This window comes from Dipodomys merriami, unplaced genomic scaffold, assembly GCF_024711535.1.
Source record: "Dipodomys merriami isolate MVZ:Mamm:240054 unplaced genomic scaffold, mDipMer1.0.p SCAF_55, whole genome shotgun sequence".
Taxonomy (NCBI): domain Eukaryota; kingdom Metazoa; phylum Chordata; class Mammalia; order Rodentia; family Heteromyidae; genus Dipodomys; species Dipodomys merriami.
This window is the reverse complement of record NW_027206124.1, coordinates 3,319,594-3,339,284: the sequence shown is the minus strand read 5'-3', so window position 1 is coordinate 3,339,284 and position 19,691 is coordinate 3,319,594. Positions and strand designations below refer to the sequence as shown.

The following is a 19,691-nucleotide window of genomic DNA, read 5'->3' as shown; positions in this document are numbered from 1 at the left end:
ATGCAAAATATTTAGCAGTGGCCAAAGCACTGTGATGGTTAATCTTATGTGTTAACTTGACTGGCCCATGATGTACAGACATTTAGGCAAACATTATTCTGAAAGAATAATGGAAAGTATCTTGGATGAGGTCAACATTTAGATCAACAGGGCTTCCAATAAGGCAGATTACCCTCCATAACATTGGTGGGCTTTGTCCAATTAGTTCAAAGATCTTCGCAGAGAAAAGACTGACTTCTCCTGAGCAAGAAGGAATTCTGCCAGCAGCCTTTGGACTCGGACTGCAACTCTTCCCTGGGTCTCCAGCCTGCAGTCTACCCTGGGATTCTGGACTCCCCATCTCCACAATCCCAGGGGCCATATCTTAAATAATCATCTCAAGCAATACCAAATTAGCACATGCATTCTGTCTCTGTCTCTGTCTGTCTGTCTGTCTGTCTGTCTGTCTCTCTCTCTCTCTCTCTCTCTCTCTCTCTCACACACACACACCTATTTCCTTGGAGAACCCTCACTAACTAATAAAGACACTGTGGATGGGATTGTCATGTACTAGATACTTTTTGTGTATTCCACACTAAAGTATTCATGAATTCATTCATTTACTTTAGGTGAATTTTCCAATCTGATTCTCACAGTTTTCCCTTTGTTATTCCCACTTCATAACTGAGGACACAGATACAGAGGTGCGAGGTCATACACCTAGCACACAGCAGAGCAAGAAACCTGGGTCCAGCTGACGGGAGTCCCCTCGTCACTGTTTCACAGCATGGGACTGCTGCTTGATGTGTTTAAAAACAGTGAATCACTCTTGAAAAAAAAAAAAAACACTAAAGGAGACATCTTGTGAGATGACAAAAGGAGATGAAAATATACTGACTGAAAAGTAACTATAGACATAATAGAGAGTTAAGAATGGCAAAAAGAATACTAAAATCAATTAATGAATTTGAAAATGCAAATAGTGTGGATAACACACTAAAAAACAAAATAAACAAAACAAACAAAAAATTAGGGCTAGTGGGGTGGCTAAAGTGGTAGAGTGGCTACCTAGCAAAAGTGAGGCCCTGAGTTTAAACCCCAGTCCCATCAAGGAAAGTTATTAGAAATGCATCCATTTAAGCATAAATAAAATAAAAACTTAGCTACTGTTCTAAGAATGTAAGGATAATCCAATATCAGAGAACACATCAGTTTCATTTATATCATGAAATCAAAATCATATATTTTCTTAATAATTTTTGAAGTATCGGACAAAGCTAGATCCCTAATTATGATTAAAATTCTTAGAAAGGACCTTTCTTTTCACATGAAATATTTTATTAATAGAAAAACTTAAAGTGTATTTCCTTTAAATCTCTGGCAAACCAAGGATACATCTCAATATATGCTATTGATCAGTACAGGATTAGAGGTCCTTACCAATGCGATTCAACAAGAAAATGAATAAGAGATGTGAGAACAGAAGACAAAACTGCCAATATTTAGAGATAACATTTTCATAGAAATCCCTGTAGTAGCAGGAGAAAAGCTATTAGAATAGAAGTGTGTGAGATAAAAGTGTGCCAGATAAAAGTAAAACTTCAAAGAATCAATAGCTCTCTTTTCCAATAGTAATCAACTGAAATACTGTAAAAAGGGTTCATTCAGCTGGGTGCCAGTGGCTCACACCTGTAATCCTAGCTACTCAGCCTCCTGAGTAGTACATGTTTTTGAGCCATGTAGTACTTCTAAGTTGAGGCAGAATAAAGAGGCACAAATAGCTACATCAATTTTGAAAACAAAAGCCAAAAGGAGACATGCCTCCTACCAGAAATTAGGACAGCGCTACAGTACTAACAACCATAGTACTGAAGTAGGAACTGACAAATGGACCACTGGAACAGAACAGTGAAATCACACACACACACACACACACACACACTTACTTTATGGTAGGGCTAGACTCACAACTCAATGGAGAAAAGATGCTGTTTTGTGGGTGCTATTGGTAAATTTGATTCATATAGGGAAAATAAAGGTGGATCCCTAACTCACACCATAGAAAGGTGAATTTCAGGTAAGCTGAAATGTAAAAGACAAAACTAATATGGAAAGTGATGAAATGTATAAAAACATCGTCATGACAAAAGGATTTGTTTTGTTTGGGTGCCAGTCCTGGGGCTTAAACTCAGGGCCTAGGCAATGTTCCCAAGCTTTTATGCTCAGGGCTAGTTCTCTATCATTTAAGCTGCAGCTCCACTTTCAACTTTTCACTGGTATACTGGAGAAAAGAGTCTCACCTTTGCCTGGTGCTGACGGCCCACATCTGTAATCCTAGCTATTCAAAAGGCTAAGATCTGAGGATCATGGTTCAAAGCTAGCCTGGGCATGAAAGTCCAATTTTTCCAATTAACTACCAGAAAACTGGAAGTGGCGTTGTGGCTCAAAGTGGTAGAGCACTAGCCTTGAGCAAAAAGAGCTCAAGGACAGAGCCCAGGCCACTCAACAACAACAAAAAGTGAAATAAAATAAAAAGAGTCTCACTTTCCTGACCAGGCTCGCTTTGAAGCATAATCCTCAATCTCAGCCTCCTAAGTAGCTAGGATTATAGATGTGAGCCACCAGTTCTGGGCTTAAGAAAGGATTCCTGCCGGGCGCTGGTGGCTCACGCCTGTAATCCTAGCTACTCAGGAGGCTGAGATCTGAGGATCGCGGTTCAAAGCCAGCCCGGGCAGGAGAGACTGTGAGACTCCTATCTCCAATAAACCACCAGAAAACCGGAAGTGGCGCTGTAGCTCAAGTGGTAGAGCGCTCGCCTTGAGCTGAAGAGCTGAGGGACAGCGCCCAGGCCCAGAGTTCAAGCCCCACGGCCGACAATAAAAAAAAAAAAAAAAAAAAGAAAGGATTCCTTAAGGTCCCAAAAATCACCAGCCACAAATCAAATAAAATTTAAAAGATGTAGTTGAAAAAATGAGGGATTTTCTGTTTAAACAAAGGTAGTATAGACAAAGGTGAACAGACAAGTGATGGGATTGCAATCTATGCGACCAGAAGGAATTGGCAATATTCAAAGGATTTCTGTAAATCAGCGAAGAATAGACAGAAAAATAATTAGAAAAGTGGGCAAAAGATCTGAAGAGGCAATTCCCAGGAGAAAGTGTCTGAATGGCTAATAAGCATATAAAGAACAGACTTCAAGCAATAATCAGAAAAATGAGAGAGAACTACCATTTTATAACTACAGATGAACTAAAAATTAGAAAGATGGAAAATCTTCAGTGTTGGTAAGTGCGGAAAGGAGAACTCTCATTACACTGGGAGGAGACCGTTGCCTGGAGCAACAGGCAGAATGTCCTGGATTTTAACATATGCATAGCTATAAGCCAGCAAAACCACTTTTAGCCCTGCACCCGAGAGAGTCTCTTGGATCTTGGCACAGGCCTAGAAGTGGGCGGGAAGAAAGGCATTCCAGCTTTCTTTGGGACAGCAAGGAGCTGGCAACCATTTAGATATCTTTCTCCAGAAGATTGGGTAAGGAAAATGTGAGTCATGAGCTAGGATGTTTTATAGCCGACAGCAGCAATGAGCTGGTTTTGTGTGTAATGATTTGGATAGTACTTTTAAAAATGGATAGTTCAATTGAAAGTGTTAGAAGAGCTACATAGCCTAATACAATTTATGTAAAACAGTCTTTCTTTACTACAATAATTCTGTATCTTTTCCAAGGATATGAATATGCCCATAGATGTATACTGAACACAACTGTGACTGCCTACATGTGGACAAAGGACGGGAGGGAAAGGGAAAGGAAATGAGAGGTGCCTGATGGGTTGGCAACTGCAGGGTTCTATGAATGGTGGCACATTCAGTCACACTTGAGTTCTCAAAAAGCCAAACGGGGAGGGGGACAGGGGGTGAAGGGTCAAGGGGTAGGGGGGGATGCCAGTGGCTCACGCCTGTCATCCTATCTACTCTGAGATCTGAGGATCATAGTTCTAAGCCAGCCTGGACAGAAAAGTCCTTGTGAGACTCTTATCTCCAATTAACCACTCAAAAACCAGAAGTGGAACTGTGGCTCAAAGTGGAAGAGTGCTAGCCATTAACAAAAAAGAGTTCAGGGACAGTGCCCAGGCCCCAAGTTTAAGCCCCGCCCCCCAAAGCCAAACCAATCACATGAATGAAACCCGTATTCATGTCCTCCGGATGGATAGGCCCAGTCCAGGGTGGCTATGGGTGGGTTGGGGGTGGGGGGCTGGCTCACGAGTTGCTTTTGACAGGGTACTACCAAGTTCCAGCTTCATTCCATCAGAAATGGGCTTCCCAGAGTACCAGCTCACTTTCCAACCACAGTCTGAGGCCAAGACCTGCTGTTCTCTCCTCTCCACTCTCTCTCCTACACTGTGGGACTCAAGTTGACTCAAGGACTGCCTGACGGGCGCCTGGCTGAGCTTCTTGGATTTTGCACTGCTAATGTTTATTTTGCAACTGAGAAAATGGAGGAAGCTGACCTCCTCCAGCCCCAAACTTTCTAAGTGTATGAGAGGTAGCAGCCGCCAGGGCCGGCTTGTAGGAGGCTAGGTCTGCACACCCTGGTGAGAGCCAGTCATCTGTGTCACTACCAATTAAACAATGAAATATCTGTAGTAGAAAAAAAAAATCAATTGCTCACTGACTCCTGCAATCTACTTGTGGAGAAGTGATAATTACCCTCCGCTTTGGTCTCTGAGGGCTTGGCTTGACATTCAGCTCTTCAGCATCAGGTCTGGGAAACCAGCCTCCCTGCCCCCCTCCACTGCGGCACCGAGTGGGTTCACGTGATTCCCCATGTCAACACTAACTTCAAGGCTCCCGGTGTACAGTAGATGCAAGGAAATTGGGTTTTTAAGAAAAGGACTTTACAGGCTCAGTAACACAGGGCTGCATCAGAAGAGAAAAATCCTGTCCCTCTCCTGGCTGACACCTTACCCAGCATCGTTCACCTGGTTGTCTATTGATGTGCGACACTGGGGGAGAGGTTAATTTGAGCTGGCAGTCGTTTTTAGAAGCTGTCGCACACACGCTGGCAAAGAGGCTCTGATGCTGTAGGACTTCTCCCGGGACGTTTTGTTAACTCATCATCTCGTTTGATAGCCTGCCCAGGTGGTGAGGGCAGAGGAGGGGGAGCCGGGGGGCGGGAGAAGTGTTAGGGAGCCCCAGAATGCCCCTCTATCTGCCATTCAACTTTAATTACACCGCCAGCTTTGCAGATTCTCTTTTGGGATTCCTTAATTGCCATTAAGAGAACAAAGATGGAGACAAGAGATCCACCTTGCCCTGCAGCCCTGGTGAGTTTGGATGACCTAGACTGTGCAGGACTCTGTCAGATGTCCACGCCCAGAGCGGGCTGCTGCTGGGGCATGCCCCCAGCCTGTCTCTTCGGCCCTTCCAAAATCAGATCTTCCCAGACTTGTCCAGAACCGAAGCCCACTAGCTTCTTTCCAGTCAGTCACTGAGTCAGCCCTGCTTGCCCTAGCCCTCTCAGGGTTAGCTCCTTGCTGTTCCCAGGAGTACTGCCATTTTAGCTCAAGATCTTCTCGTTTCAAGCTGAACTTGGGGAAAAGCCTCCTAGCTGTCCTTCCTGCTCTGCCTCTGTCCTCTGAATTCATTTTCCAAGCATTAGTTCCTTAAAACAAGTCTGAGGCAGTAGGCTCTGCTGCCCTAAAGGAGGTCCAAGCCACAGGACCTGGCTTTGAGGGGCCTGATGGCTGGTCCCTTTCTTCCCCTCTAGCTTCATTTCGGGCCATGCCAGCTGGGCCCCTCATTTTGGGTCCACACAATGGCCTCCGGTCACCTTAACACAGGGCTTGTCTACTAGCATAAGTGATTTTTCAGGGCTGCCTAGGGCTTTGTTGTGGAGGCTGCTCTGTCTGGCACAGGATGTTTAGCAGCATCTGTGGCTGGTGCCCACCAGTGCCAGCAGTACCACCCCAAGTAACTGGATAAAAGTCTCCTGTGAGGGTCAAATGGTGCATCCCCTAACCATGTGCACATGAGAGGGAGTTTCAACTCCTTTTGTTCTTGTTATCTTCCATTCCCCATGAAACGCTTCCATCCGTGGAGCAGAACTCAGTCCATTCTCCATGTTCATGGGAAGAAATTTCATGTCTACTGCTTTATTTGCAGTCTCACTCATTTTTCTTTCATTAATGGCAAGGCACTGGGGCAAAAGAGAATGAAAGATGTCAAGCAGGATTCCTGGTTAGACTGTTTTGTTGAAAGCAGAGTTGAAGTGCTTCCTCAAGGGTGCAGAGAAGGGGGCTGTGGCTCTGGCAACAGCTCAAAGGTCTGGTGGCTCAGCCTTCACTCTGCCCACTGAAAACCTCAAAGGAGCAGCCGCCCTGATGGAAGACAGACTAAACCAAGGGGAAAAATCCAAAGAAACCAGGCCAGGTGATGGTGCAAGCAGTTCACACAGCAACTGTCTCTACAAATCTTTCTGGGGATGGAGGGCCAGGCCTGAAAGTGGAGCTTGGCCGCCCCAGCCCCCTGGAAGCCTCCAGGCCTGCCCTCCTGCTCAGTGTGATTGTACCTGGCCTCTTACCTTTGAAGACATTGCAGACTCAAGAATCTCAGAGTAAAAAAAAAAAAAGAATCTCAGAGTAGTAAGAACCTCAGAAGGCATTAACCTATTCAGCTAGGTCTTGGGAGAGCTGGGACTAAAGCCTCACTTCTGACACCAGTTCTGGGCTTTTCTGTAATCAACAAGTTGTTACCCCCCAGGTGATAGGGACTTAGAAAGCTACTTGGTCAGATCAAATCTGGCCTAGAGCTCCAGGCTCTGAAGCAAGTACCAGTAAGATCTCAAACTCCACCCCTCCCTTATTCAGCAGAAAAAGCTAAAGGCTACAAGCCAAGCCTGTTGACCTGAGGCCCTGTTAACTCAGGAGGTACACGGTGATAGTCATCTGTCCTCTGGGAGAAAGGGAAAGGGTGGGGGGGGGGTAGTTTACTGCTGATTATGTACAAGAATGTGAGCCTAGGGCTTGACTTTGCTCCTCCCACACCTATCTGACAAGCCTCCCAGGTCTGTGCTTGTATCCCAGGGCTGTTGGAGGTTCAGGTGTGAGCACACCATCACGTCCCAGAGAAGGCTGGGGAGTTATGAGGGGGTCATTAAACTTGATTGCTAGCACTCTGGCAAAGACCTTTCTTTGTCACAGAGACTGCTATGGGCCCCCATCTGAATTGACTAGTCCTAAGTCCCTCAGGGGAGACAATAGGCCAAGCAGCTACTATGTAGAAAATAGTCACCTGTCCAGCTTCCAACAGGGTGGGGGAGAGCTGGTTTGTCTGGGGCCAGAGGACAGTCATTCCCTTCCCTTCCTACTGCAGAGAGTCATGCTAGGTCTGCCCAACATCTTTGACTGCAGAATCCCTTCTCTGAGAGTCCCCAAGAGGGAGCAAGGGCTACAGGACAGTGGGTTGTATGTAAAAACTCTCAATCACTTAGGGCCCTCAATTCACTTCTGAGGAAGAAATGAGAGGAGTGGCAGTGTGGGGCCACAGCTCCTGGGAGCCAGCCCCGAATAGCCCTGTGGTATACACTCATATAGAGACATTCTTGGGTCCACAAGGCCTAGGCAATGCTGTACCTAACAGGAAGGTTACAATGTGAATTAATTAAGGGGAAAGGCTGCACAGTTGAGGAGCCTGCAGCAGGCGGTTGCCTGATCAATGCTGAGCATCTACAGGTGCTCACTGAGCTCACACACACAGCTCTAAGAAAATGACTATCTAAGTCTGGCCATGGATGAGGAAAGTTCTCTAGGTACAAAACAAAGATGTTCTTTGAATAACTGATGGGCTTTAAGTTTCTCTTCCATGTAGCCTGAACTAAAGAGAGCCTAGCAGGAAGACCCCACAGAATACTACCTGCCACTGATCTCCACCCCTTTGCTTCTTTCCATCCTTGGACTAGACATATCAATCTCCACAGGTCCAAAAGTGTACTGCAGTAAGGGAAAGAGCAAACTTGGAATCAGACTTTCCACACTGGCTGTGTGGGGACCAGGTAAACCTCTCTGAAGTCCATCTATGAAGATACCACATGGTTCTTCAACTGTGATGATACCTTCGACCTAGGTAAGTGTAGCCTTTCCTCCTGACCCTGTCTGGCACATGCTGAGTCTCATAGTCGGCCTGATAGACAATCACTTTACCTGTCCAAGTGGTTCTCCCTCCCATCACGTAGATCCTACAACACAACCTTCAGCATGTCATTTCTCTGCCCATAGCTGATACGGCTCCTGACTACTGATAGAAACAAGTTGTAGGCCCTGAGGGAGAGCACTTGAAGACCTTTCATGTGCTTTTGTCCCAAAGATGTGTTCTTCCACCTTTCCCATGTTTGTGCTGCCTAAGGTTAGCCTGCTCTCCAAATACACCAGCAGCATGATGCCACAACTTAATGCTTCTCCAGCTCTGGGATGATGGGAATATTCTTTCTGCACTGACAACCTTGCTTTCCCCTTTCCAAAGCATCACAGGATTATCTGACAGCCCCCTCCCCCAGCACAAACCCTCCGCAGGTACATATCTGCTCAGGCCTATGTTTGTCAAGGCCATGGGTTGGTTGTCTTTCCATCTGCCCACGAGATGGTCGCTGGTCCTCACTCCTTCGGTCACCTGCACACAGCAGCTTCCTCCCATAGCAAGAGGATGTAGTTTGGGGCTGAATTCTGGACAACCAAGGAGGCAGACTGAGGCCAGGCTTTGACAGGGTCCTGTTTCCTATGTGGCTGCCAGGCTGCCCCCACCTGCCCCAGTAGGGCATCTGTGCTTTGTCAGCCGAGGTGTCCCAGCTGTCTGCAGTCACATTCTGCTGTTTTGGGCTCACTAATGAGACATCATTAAACACCAGGCTCCCTGGCTGCATTGGCAGTGGCTGTTGCCCACTTGGGCCCAGCCAGGCCACATCCTTCTTTGGATCCCTCAGCCTCAGTTCAGGGGCTTGGTTTCTGACCCTTCAGGTCATGTCCTTCTCCCCCTGGGGTTCCCATCCTACAGATCTGATCCTGTGAGGTAATCCTCAAGCTGAGACAGAGGTTGAAATGAAAAGGGACAGCCAGAGGAGACCAGCCTGATAGCAGAGAAAGAGGACAGATGTACGCACATGCACAAGGTCAGCTCACTCAGCCGTGAAGAAGCATACGTGACCCACCAGGGAGTAAGCATAGTAATTCTTTTTAAGATCGGAGGCCAGCTTTTCCCTGCCCCACGGCATGCTTCTGGGATGACTTCCCCTGCACTAAGTTGGTGTTAATTAGTGAAAATTATCTAATGCAAGCTCATTTTAACATTAGCTTAAAGCCAAACATAATTAGGAAGATAAATCAGCTGCTAAAAAAAAATCCAATAAAGATACACAAACGAGTTTTAGGATCCTTGGCTGGTTGGGGTTATGGCCTTGAGCTCTCGGCTCTGTGGAAGAGCTAGGCAGGGATCAAGACGTCTTGCAGAAGAAATGTCTCCCACTTGATCCATAAGGGCAGGGCAACTGGAGGTGACAGCTTGTCATCTCCGGGGGTAATGCCACCAAGGCCTGCTGATGGGCTCTGGGAAGGCTTCCCCGGAGAGGCAAGATGAGAGGGCAGGGAGGGGCCTGGTAGGGGAAGGTAGCTGGGAGCCGTTTGTGTGCAAGGAATAGGATGAGTCCACATGCCCCAGGTTTGTATATAGCCCCACCCTTTTGCCTGCTGTGGCAAAAACTGGCTAATTAGATTGTCAATTCCCTGGAACTCTATACTTGTGCCCAAGTATGGGAATCAGACTCATCTTGGCTCCTATCCAGCTCTACTATTTACCGGCATTATGACCTTATTTATCCTCTCTGACCTTCAGTTCCCTCATCTGTAACATAGAAAGCTGTTGGGTTGTCATTATGTTTAAATAAAATTGGCTAGTAGGGCTGGAGATGGCGCTCAGTGCTAGAAACCCTGTCTTGTCTCACATGTGCAGGGGCCTGAGTTGGATCCCCAGTATCACAATAAACAAACAAGCCCACCAATGAACAAAAAATAAAAGGTACAGCACTTCAATGCCCAATAAATAATAGCTAGCACTACTATACTGAAATTCATTTTCTTTCCCTTGAATCCTTTAGTCTTAAGGTAGAATTCCTGTTTTATTCATCTGTACCTGGCACACAGTAGGTCCTCAGTAAAACAAGCTGAGTGAGTACTGAAATGGGGGATCTTCTAGGCAGTTTAGAAACTCTCTTGGGAGGAGTTAAGGACATTCACAATCTGTCCTTGAAAAATTCCCAGATGGAAAAGTCCTGGTCCATGCTTCTGCTCCTCCACTCCTGACTCACTCACTGATGAAAAAAAAAAAAAAAGAAGCAAAAACCCACTAATCCAGAGCTTCCCACACACCCCACCAGAACCTCCAAAGCCAGGCAGAATGACCAGTGTACACGCTGTGCTGGAGATGGGTGTACAGGTCATTAGAGAGCTGGGGCCAGAGACTCATCATTACAAAAGCCATTGGCTCTTGGCCAGGTCTAAGATCCTGAGACCATTAGCGGGCCCACAGACCCACAGCCATCAGAGAAGAAAAAGGAAAGCTGGAGAAAGTTCCAGTGGCACATGGTGGTAGTGGTAGGGGAGACGGGAGCTTGGGCAGGGATGGCTCTGGTGATCGGCAGAGGAAAACCGTGCTAGAAAGGAGGCAGGTGATAGCTAGGGCCCGGCCTTGCACGTTTGTTTTTTGCCCTGCTTCCTCCGTCCCAGCTCTGCTGATGCTGGCCCCAGAACAGGTTCCACTTTGTACACTCCACTCCAAGGGCAGGCACTGGAGCTGGCAGCCAGCCACGGTGAGCCAGCATCCCAGAGCTGAGAGCATGGAGGGGTGGGGGTGGGGTAGGGCTGGGACTCCCCAAAAGATCTCCTCTACCAGTCAGGGAAGGGGCACAAACCCCGGGGTACCAGAAAGTGGCTACTGAAGAGGACAAAACAGGTTTTCCCAGAGCTTCCCACACTCTGTGTCCCCGTGTAACCTCCCCAGTACTGCTGGGCAGGAAGAACCCTCTGTCCCTCACTCCACCCAAGTCAGATCAGAGAACAGTCGCATAGTTGTATGACTCCAGAACTAGTCTGTGAAATAACCAGGGCCTGGTTGGGAAAAATATATTTGGCGATAAATATATTTTGAGTGTTTCTGGAAGTTTTTGAGGAAAGAGTTGGTTTCAAAGGCCAATTCTCAAGGGTAACCTGTGCTTTGCTGACACCTGGGTAGGATCTCAGTTCGCCAGCAGTTTAGGAGCTCTGTAATGTCATACTTTTCCTGAGACTCGGAGAAAATAAGGCATCCCTCCTAAGATGCGGAACTGCAGTAGCCAAAGGAAGCAAACACACACAACACTGTTTTCTCAATGGTAGAAAAATCCCTTTCTGTCCAAGATTTTCTCAGAGCCTTGCATTGGATTCTCAGCACAACCTTGTAAACACAAACAAGACAGCAAAAATGATCCCCATTTAAGAGATGCAGAAATAGAGGCCCAGCAAAATCAAATGATTTGTTCAAGACTGCCCAGTGAGCAAGGAAAACAGCTGGCCAGTACAGGAGTGAGGACTCCCTGGCTCCCAGCTACCGGCCCTAGACTCCTTCCTCTGGCCGTGGCCTCAGTCTTGTGAGAGCTTTGCCTCATAGAACTAAAGCTACCATGAAACCAACAGGTTCCAAAGAAGTTTCCTGAGGCTCTGCTTCCTCTGTTTGATCTCTGAGGGAACCATCCATTGTCAAGAGTTTCAGGATCTAATGTATAAGACTTCCAAGGGGCCAGGCCTATCCTCCCTCTTCAAGAAGAGAATGGCCCCAAACCACACTCTGGCACCACGCCTAGGCCCAGGTCTGGACAATGGGACAGGCCTACTCCAACGAAAGTGTCAGGTCTCCATCTCCTGAGTCCAAGGACTTGGGGAGTCTTTCCAGAGTGCCCGAGGCTCTGGCTGGGCCTGTGTAAGCTGCCCAGCAATTCTGAGGATCATTCTCAGAGGACTCTGGATTTAGGACCTGGGAAGCCTCCACACCCCTTTCATGTCTTATACCTCTGTGCCCATGGCAGATCCCAGAGAAAATGCTGGCATAGGGATTCGAGTGCCACAGGTTCCTACAGGTAGCTCAGAGGCAGATACATAGCTGTCCTCACCAAGTGTCATCAAATCCAGGCCAACAGATGGATTCAAGGAGAAGGGAGGTGGGCAGAGGTCTGAGGAGGAAACAGGAAGCACACCTGCCAGGGCCCTCCCTATCCTAACTTCCCAACTCTAACTGCTTGGGTGGGGCACCCCAGCTTCCTGGGAGGAAATTCAGCCACACTCCGAGAAAGTGGTAGTTATTTTCCAGACTATTACCATTTACATGCAGTATCCTACCTTTCATACCATTTATATTTTCCTAAAACCATTCAGAAACCTAGACATTATCGCCTCAATTTTACTAGTCTGAAAACACAGAGAAGGAAGAGATTTGCTGAAAAGCACCTAGCTAGGTTACATCAGGACAGAAACTAGATCTTTCAACACCACAGCCTGTCTTCTGTCCTGACCAGAAAGGAAGAGCTCCATTGTTCTGGATTCCCTGCTTCTGGGATCAATGATTCAGCAGGAAAAGGATGCAGAACCCCCATATACAAAACCATTGTTGCCAAGGATACCTGGACAGGCTGGGCAAGAACCCCGAAGGGCTATGTAGTCCTTATTCTCAGGAACTGGTCTGCATGGGGCCATTATCCACCAGCCTTATTGGGACCAGGATTCCAGGCTGCCTGGTGCCTCCCAAATAAGGCCTGTGTGGAACAATAATTTGGGTAATGGCAGAAGAAGGGAGAGTGTTTGTGTGGGAGAAAGAGAGGGAGCTGCAGGTCCCCAGACTATTGAGAGGCCTCCTTTTACTCTGTGCATTTAAGTCACTTCTCAGATGCAGCTTAAAAGCTCCTGAAGCCACTGTTCCTGTGAGATGGAAGGGGAGAAGTGGGTACGAAGGGAGGGAGGGAAGCATCAGGAATAGGAACTGGGGCCAGCTCTCCAGCAAGGTGGTGAGGTGTGAGTGTATTGTCTGACTCTGATTCTATAAACCAGGACATTTTTTCAAATGTAAACCATTTAGAGAGAGGGTGGGTGTGTGTGCGTGCATGCGTGCATGCGTGCGAGCTTGTGTGTGTGTGTGTGTGTGTGTGTGTGTGTGTGTGTGTGTTTTATCTTGGTATATCAATGCCCAGCATCGTACCTGGTATAGAGGAGATCTTGCTATTCCTGGATGTAGCACACGAGTCCACTGAGGTTCTTCAGGAAAGATAGTGGCCTTACTCAGGACAAAGGCTGCCATCTTCAAGAGGGGTCTCTTGGTGAGGTGAACTGGTGACTCCAGGATTTTGCCACATCCTGTGGGGCACCATCAGCAGTCCAGATCTCTACCCAGCCTATGTCACCTGCTCTGGAGCTATTCTCCAGATCCTTCTGACACCCCTCCCCCTCTCCATTTAGAGCATGTCTGCCTCCTTCATGATGGGGACTAAAGGAACCCAGGTCCCATCTCCCACAGGCAATTCAGCAGGGAGGACTCCAGACATTTGCTTCCCTGGAAGGAACAGACCTGTTTTTCAAAAGGTCATCAACCCCCAGTGACCTGCTACCATTGTAGTCCTGCAAAAGTGACCCAGAGGAGAGAGTCTACGCTCTCAGCCAAGGAGAAGCAAGCCACATGGAAATTCTGGATTGGGAACATGATGAAATAACAAGGAAAAGGTAGCTTCTCAGCCAAACTAGGATAGAAGACAATCCCATGAACAGGGTGGGGATCAACTTGATTGCTCTCCCCCCTCCCCTTCTCCACTAAATAGTTAAGTCTATTCCATTACCTACAACAGGAATTTTAAAAAAGTTTCTACTTAGTAATAACCCCCTATCCCAGCAGCCTCTCTCCTCAGCTGTGCTTGTAAAAGTTTGTGGTGTCACAAGTAATCCTAACCCAAAACTCAGGGAGGCTGTGTCATCTCCTTGTCCTTAGTCTAGAGATATCACTGAATGTTTGTGGATCTCCCCTGATAAACAAAGGCAATACCTTGCCTAGCAGTTATGGAGACAAGCAAGGAAACCAGACAGTCTGAGGGGCTGGGTAGCTGGTGTGTTTGGTGGTAGGAGTCAAGCATCCATTTTTGAGGTGAAGTATATTTTTTTTCTTTTTGTTTGTTTGGGTTTTTTTTTGGGTCCAGTCATGGGGCCTGAACTCTGGGCCTGGGCGCTGTCCCTCAGCTCTTCAGCTCAAGGCTAGCGCTCTACCACTTGAGCCACAGCACCACTTCTGGCTTTTTTCTTTTTGCTTATGTGGTGCTGAGGAATCGAACCCAGGGCCTCATGCATGCAAGGCAAGCGCTCTACCACTGAGCCACCTTCCCCGCCCTATTTTTTTTTTTTTTTGAGTTGTCCACGGATCCTGGAGTGTAATAACTTGTTGAATCTACCGAGTAGTCTTTAAAAGAAAGGATGCTGCTGATCACAGGGAGCCGAAGCAAGAGGAAAGACAGAGGGCATGATGCCATCTCATCCTTCCTTCTGTGTTCAGACATGCAACTTTAAAGGCCATTCCTAACCTGGCTTAGGACTGGATGAGTGCCCTACCTGCTTCATGACATTCAGGCATTTATCATACTAAATTATAATGATGGGTTAGCATAGACTATTAAGCTACTTAAGACCCTAGGTGTGTTTTATATGTTGTCTTTTTTTAAATTAATGTATACTTAGCACACAGTAGATCTCCAAATCTTTGGCTGGTGACTAAAGAGATGCACACATAATCCTTCCCAAGTTGCCAGCCGGGTGCGATTACTGATGCTTGTTCCTCTTACTCTGGCTTTGCAAAAACAAGAACCCAGAGCATCCCAGTCCACAAGAGGTCATACCTGTCAGACACTCCCTGGCAGTTTCAATGATCTCTGCCTTCCCAAGCAGCTGCAACTTGCCCTAACACAGGCCAGGGCTTCACTCATGTGTGGGTCTCTAAAGGCCTCCTTTCTGAAGCTAGTTTAAGCAGATAAAGGACATCATTAAGTGGCACAAAAATAAACAGGTTTCTCAGGGGAAGGGAAATCTACCCCATAAGTAAATACTGCCGAATCTGTGGATGCTGGTTATCCAGCATCACAGCTTGGGAAGGACTTTCAGCCATTTCCAGAGAGTAGTACTTTAGACTCATCTACTCCAAGACCTTCCCTTCATGCCACCTTGAGAAAACAACCCAGGGATCTAGGTCTTTATCTAACCAGTCACATAAGCTTCAGATGAGCATCTTTCTTTCTCTATGCCTCAGTTTCCTTGCCTATGATACATAGACAGGAGGGGTAGTTATTAAAGGGAGGAGCTTAGAGGGCCTGGGAGTTGGAGGGACACAGACAGGGTTAGGGCTATTGTTTCTAGGGGCCTGCCTACCTCCACACCTGCTGGGCTGCTTTCCCACTGGCCACCACAGTTATAGCTCCTCCCCCAAGCCTCAACCATGTTTACAAAGTACCCCTTAATTAGGCCTCTTCCTCCTTGTCCCAGAGAAGCAGGTACAGAACGGCAGATCCCTTTCCAGGCTCTGACTGTGGGCAAATCAAGACAACTTCCTATGAACCTTAATTTCCTGTTCATCATTTGGGAACAAAAATGATAGCACCTGAGAAGGTTACTCCAAGGACTAAATGAAATAAAACCCAGATCTCTTTGGCACATACTTCTGCTTGCCTTCCACTGTCTCTACAAATAAACCATTTCATGGATGGCCCCACCCAGGCTCCTGGCAGCCGGACTCTCCCCAGGAACAAAGGAAATTCCCTCCCTGGGGGTGAATGGGGAGGAGGAAGACTCTAATTCCGTAACAGGGGAGGTTGCTTGCCAGCTGGACAAGCTGGAGTGGGGGAATGGGGCCAGGAAGTGGTCATAAGGTGCCTCCTTGAGAATACAGCCCAGGGATCTAAGTCTTATCTAACCAGCCATATAAACTTTGGACAAGCGCCTTTCCTTCTCTATGCTTGTTTCTTTGCCTGTGAAACAGGGTGCTACACAGACATGAGGGGAAGTTATTAAGAGCAAGAAGAGCCTAGAGGGTCCTAAAGGTGGGTGGGTTAGAGCTGTTGTTCCCAGGGGACAGTCCCATTTCCCCCGAAGTTCCAAACATACTCAGCTCCCACCTGGACAGCTCTGCTGCCAAACCTCCTGGTGTTTTCTAGAGCCAAAAAAATCTCACTCCTTTTCCAGGCCTCTTACTGAGAGATTACCCATCCCTGTTTCTTTCTCTCCTTCTCCAACACACTTCGCTTAGGAGCCTTCCCAAATTAAGTATGTTTGTCCTTAAAAAATTGTTTCCTTCCTCCAGAGTCCCAATGTTTGAGTAAACTTTGGAAGGGCAAAGGTCACAGCTTGGATCTTCTTTATGAATGATGCCCGGACTGCAGTAGATACTCGGGAAGTAACTCGCATTTAACATCTGGACTGGCTCACAACTTTTGAAATTTCCATTGGCAAATATGTAAAAAGTTGAGAAAATCCCACTCCCAGGATAGCCTTGTCTTCCCACCTGGGACTAGAAGCCCCTGCGGTCCCTTGTCCCCCTTCTTATAACAGTCACACATTCTGTGCCTCAGATTAGAGCCAGGTTAGCTCCATCCAAATTCCTTGCTTAATTCCACCGCACCATTACTTGAGGAAAAAAAGAGGAGCAGGGTAGCACAGTGGTGAAGAGCAAGAGCTTTTGTATGCGGATCCTGGTTCAGTCACTTACTAGCTGTATATGTAATCTTCAACATATACCTAACTCTCCTGGATCCCGGGTTCTTCTTTTCCAAAAATAAGGACAATACTTACCTGAAACCAGTGGTTGTGAAAAGCAAATGAGAAAATGCAGTCATTTGTGGCTGGCATATAACAAAGTGCTAAATAGAGCCTTTGTTAGTATTGCATCATGAACTTGACCCCTGACCCCAGCTGCAGCCTGATGCCCAGCATTGCCACCTACTTCCTTTTCCCTCTCCTCTATGTTCAAGCTTGTCTTTTTCTTCTACGAAGTGCAATATACAAAGAAAGCTCAGTCAGGCAAGGAACAATAACGGCAGAAGCAAGCATAGTGAAAAGTTAACCCTTCCTCTGGCGACCCATCTAGCAAACTACCTAGATCAAGCTTCCCAGGAAAAGGAATCTCACCCCTGCCCTTCCTAGCTTGCTTTTCCCTTCTCAGGCACATTCAGCCTCCGACAGAAAGGAGGCTCCAATCATACTTAAGAGAGTTGAATTAGACAAGATCGTACGTGTTCCTGGCTACATGGCCACAGACACGCAAGCAGCCTGGTGAACTCAAGCCTCCTGTTGCATATTCTGATCTGTCCCTATTTCTTTACAACCCTTGGTGGAGGAGCTTGGGTTAGCAAATAAAAATACAGAATGCTCCATTAATTCCCAGTTCGGATAAACAACAAATAACTTTTTTTCTTTGTACTGGTATGTGATAATTGGGACACATGCACACAGAAGAGCTGCTATTTGACATTCAACTTTAACAGAATAGCCTACGTTTTACCTGGAAACGCTACCCAGGTAAGGGAGGGCACCAAAGAAATCTTAAGTGGTCTTCTGCTTCACACACACTGGGTTAGAACACCATTGTTCTAACCAGCCACCCTGGAAACACTTCCTCCTTTCAGAAAAGCACAGAGGATGGGGCTAAGTGGAAGGTTTGTTGTTTTTCCTGAGTGGCAGGGCCTGTATCTTGTCATGGGTGCCCAGCATGTGTCAGGCCACAGCTGGCCCTTGCAATAGCTTCCTGCACTCATTCTAGGCTGCTTGAGCTTCAGTGTAGCCCCAGGAGAAGGTAAGGGTCGGGTCAGTGTCTGGGACTTGGACAAAGCTTTTGCCAAGAGCAACACGACCAAGCTGGGACTGAGGAATGGAGAAAATGGCTGAGGACCGTCGTGGGCTGCACATAACTTGTGCTGCAGACCTCCAAGAGGCCCATTTTACCACCGGGCCTCACAGTCCGTCATTCACGTCCATCCTCTCTAGAGGCCTCGACGGCAGCCGCACGAGGTAAGCGGGGAGGAAGTGGGGGGAGGGGTTGCGGGCCATTTCCTAGAGGTGAGGCGGCGGCATGTGCTGTGAGGTGAGGGGACCCCGCACGCGTGGGGGGCGAGGCCCGGCCTACCTTCTGGGCCTGCTGGATCATCTGCCTGACCACCTGCTTCAGGTGCGGGGCCTTCTCTTCCTTGGGAGGATGCGTGAAAAGGGTGACGCGGCTCACGCCGCGGTAGAAGCCGGTGTCGGTCCAGCCCAAGTCCAGAGGCGGCACCTCGGTGTCCGAGCGGTCCGGCCAGTAGGCCAGGGACTCGTCCGGCTCGGCGGGGCCCTTCGCGGGGGCCTTGGCCTTGCCCCGCGCGGGGGCAACGACGGCGTCCTCGTAGGGGACCCAGGCGGCGCGGAGGGCCTGGCGCTCCGGGCCCGAGAGGAAGTCCGGCAGCCGCTCCCGCTGGACCAGCTCGCGGTACGCCCGCTCGCCGCCGCCCAGCAGCGCCTCCAGCGCGGCCCGCCGCCGCTCGCAGTAGTAGAAGGCGGCCTGCGCCTCGGTCACCTTCTCGTTCACGTGCGCCTCGTCCAGGCAGCTCAGCTGGGACTCGGCCATGGCCCCGCGGACTCTGCCGCCGCCGCGCCCGGACCCCGGCGCCCCCGCCCCCCGAGGTCCCACACCACCACCACCGCCGCCGCCGCCGCCGCCGCCGCACCTGGAGCCGCCGAGGGGCGGGGCGGGCGCCTCACCTGGCCGCGAGGCCGGCCTCGGCCCGCCCCGCGCCCTCCAGCCCGCCAATCAGCGCGGGCCGCCGCGCGGGCGCGGCCGTCGGGCGGGGCGGGGCCGCTGCGCTTGAGTCTCCCGGGACCTCGGGGCTTCCTCGTGGGCGCGCCCCGGCCCGTGCCGGAGACGCCCCGCCCGCCTCAGGGACTCCCGGAGCTGAGGGGAAAGCGACTTGGAGCCGGACCTTTAGCTCGGGCCTGTCCGCCCGCCCCGGTCCCCCCCTTCGAAGAGGGACAAGCCAGTGAGCTAACCGAACCTTCTTCCCGCGGCCAGACCCGCACCCAGGTGTGTGACAGGTGAGCGGCAGGTGCACGCTCGCCCCGTCCCCTCCTCCAGGTAGGGCCCGGAGCGTGGGTTCCGGCGGGGGCGCCTCTGGGGCCGCCATTCGAACCCCTCTCGCGGGGAGGGTCGGCTCCCTCCACTCCCCCGCCGGCCGGGGTGGTGGGGGCTGTGGAGGGTGAGGGAAAGCTGGATGCTAATGGAATCCTTAGCTCCCCCCCCCATATTCATCCTGCCCCAGTTCTGAGATCTGAGGCCTGGGCCGGGGGCGGGGAGGAGCGGTCAACCCAACACCTCACGGCAAAAACTTCTTTAAAAACAAACCAACACCCCAACAGAAAGGATGCAAGCAGGCTGCGGTGGGATTTCCCCTTCCCGGACACCCCACTTGTTTAATTTGAAGGGGAGTGTGCGTATGTTTCTATGAGTGGGCAAAAGAGGCTGCCAGAGGCCTTGATTACTATATTAGTGATTCAGAATATATGCTTGAGCTCCAGGAAGGAAGCCGAGCACAGACACGCGTGCGTGCGCGCGCACACACACACACACACACACACATACACACACACTCACATTCA

General features: G+C 49.1%; 1 protein-coding gene across 2 annotated transcripts in view; it reads right to left on the bottom strand.

Annotated features, from left to right (window-relative positions):
- The window catches only part of Fam83f (family with sequence similarity 83 member F), a 29,759-nt gene extending 11,080 nt beyond the window's left edge, over window positions 1-18,679 (bottom strand). The window contains exons 1-2 of one of the 2 annotated variants that reach the window (XM_069999594.1): window positions 18,193-18,226; window positions 13,246-13,400 (exon numbers count right to left, since the gene is read on the bottom strand). In XM_069999594.1, the coding sequence (XP_069855695.1) occupies window positions 13,246-13,344 (99 nt within the window). In that variant the 5' untranslated portion in view covers window positions 13,345-13,400; window positions 18,193-18,226. Of the gene's footprint in view, window positions 1-13,245; window positions 13,401-18,192 lie in introns of both variants that reach the window. The other variant, XM_069999593.1, reaches the window with a different exon arrangement.
- Between the last annotated feature and the right edge of the window lie 1,012 nt (window positions 18,680-19,691).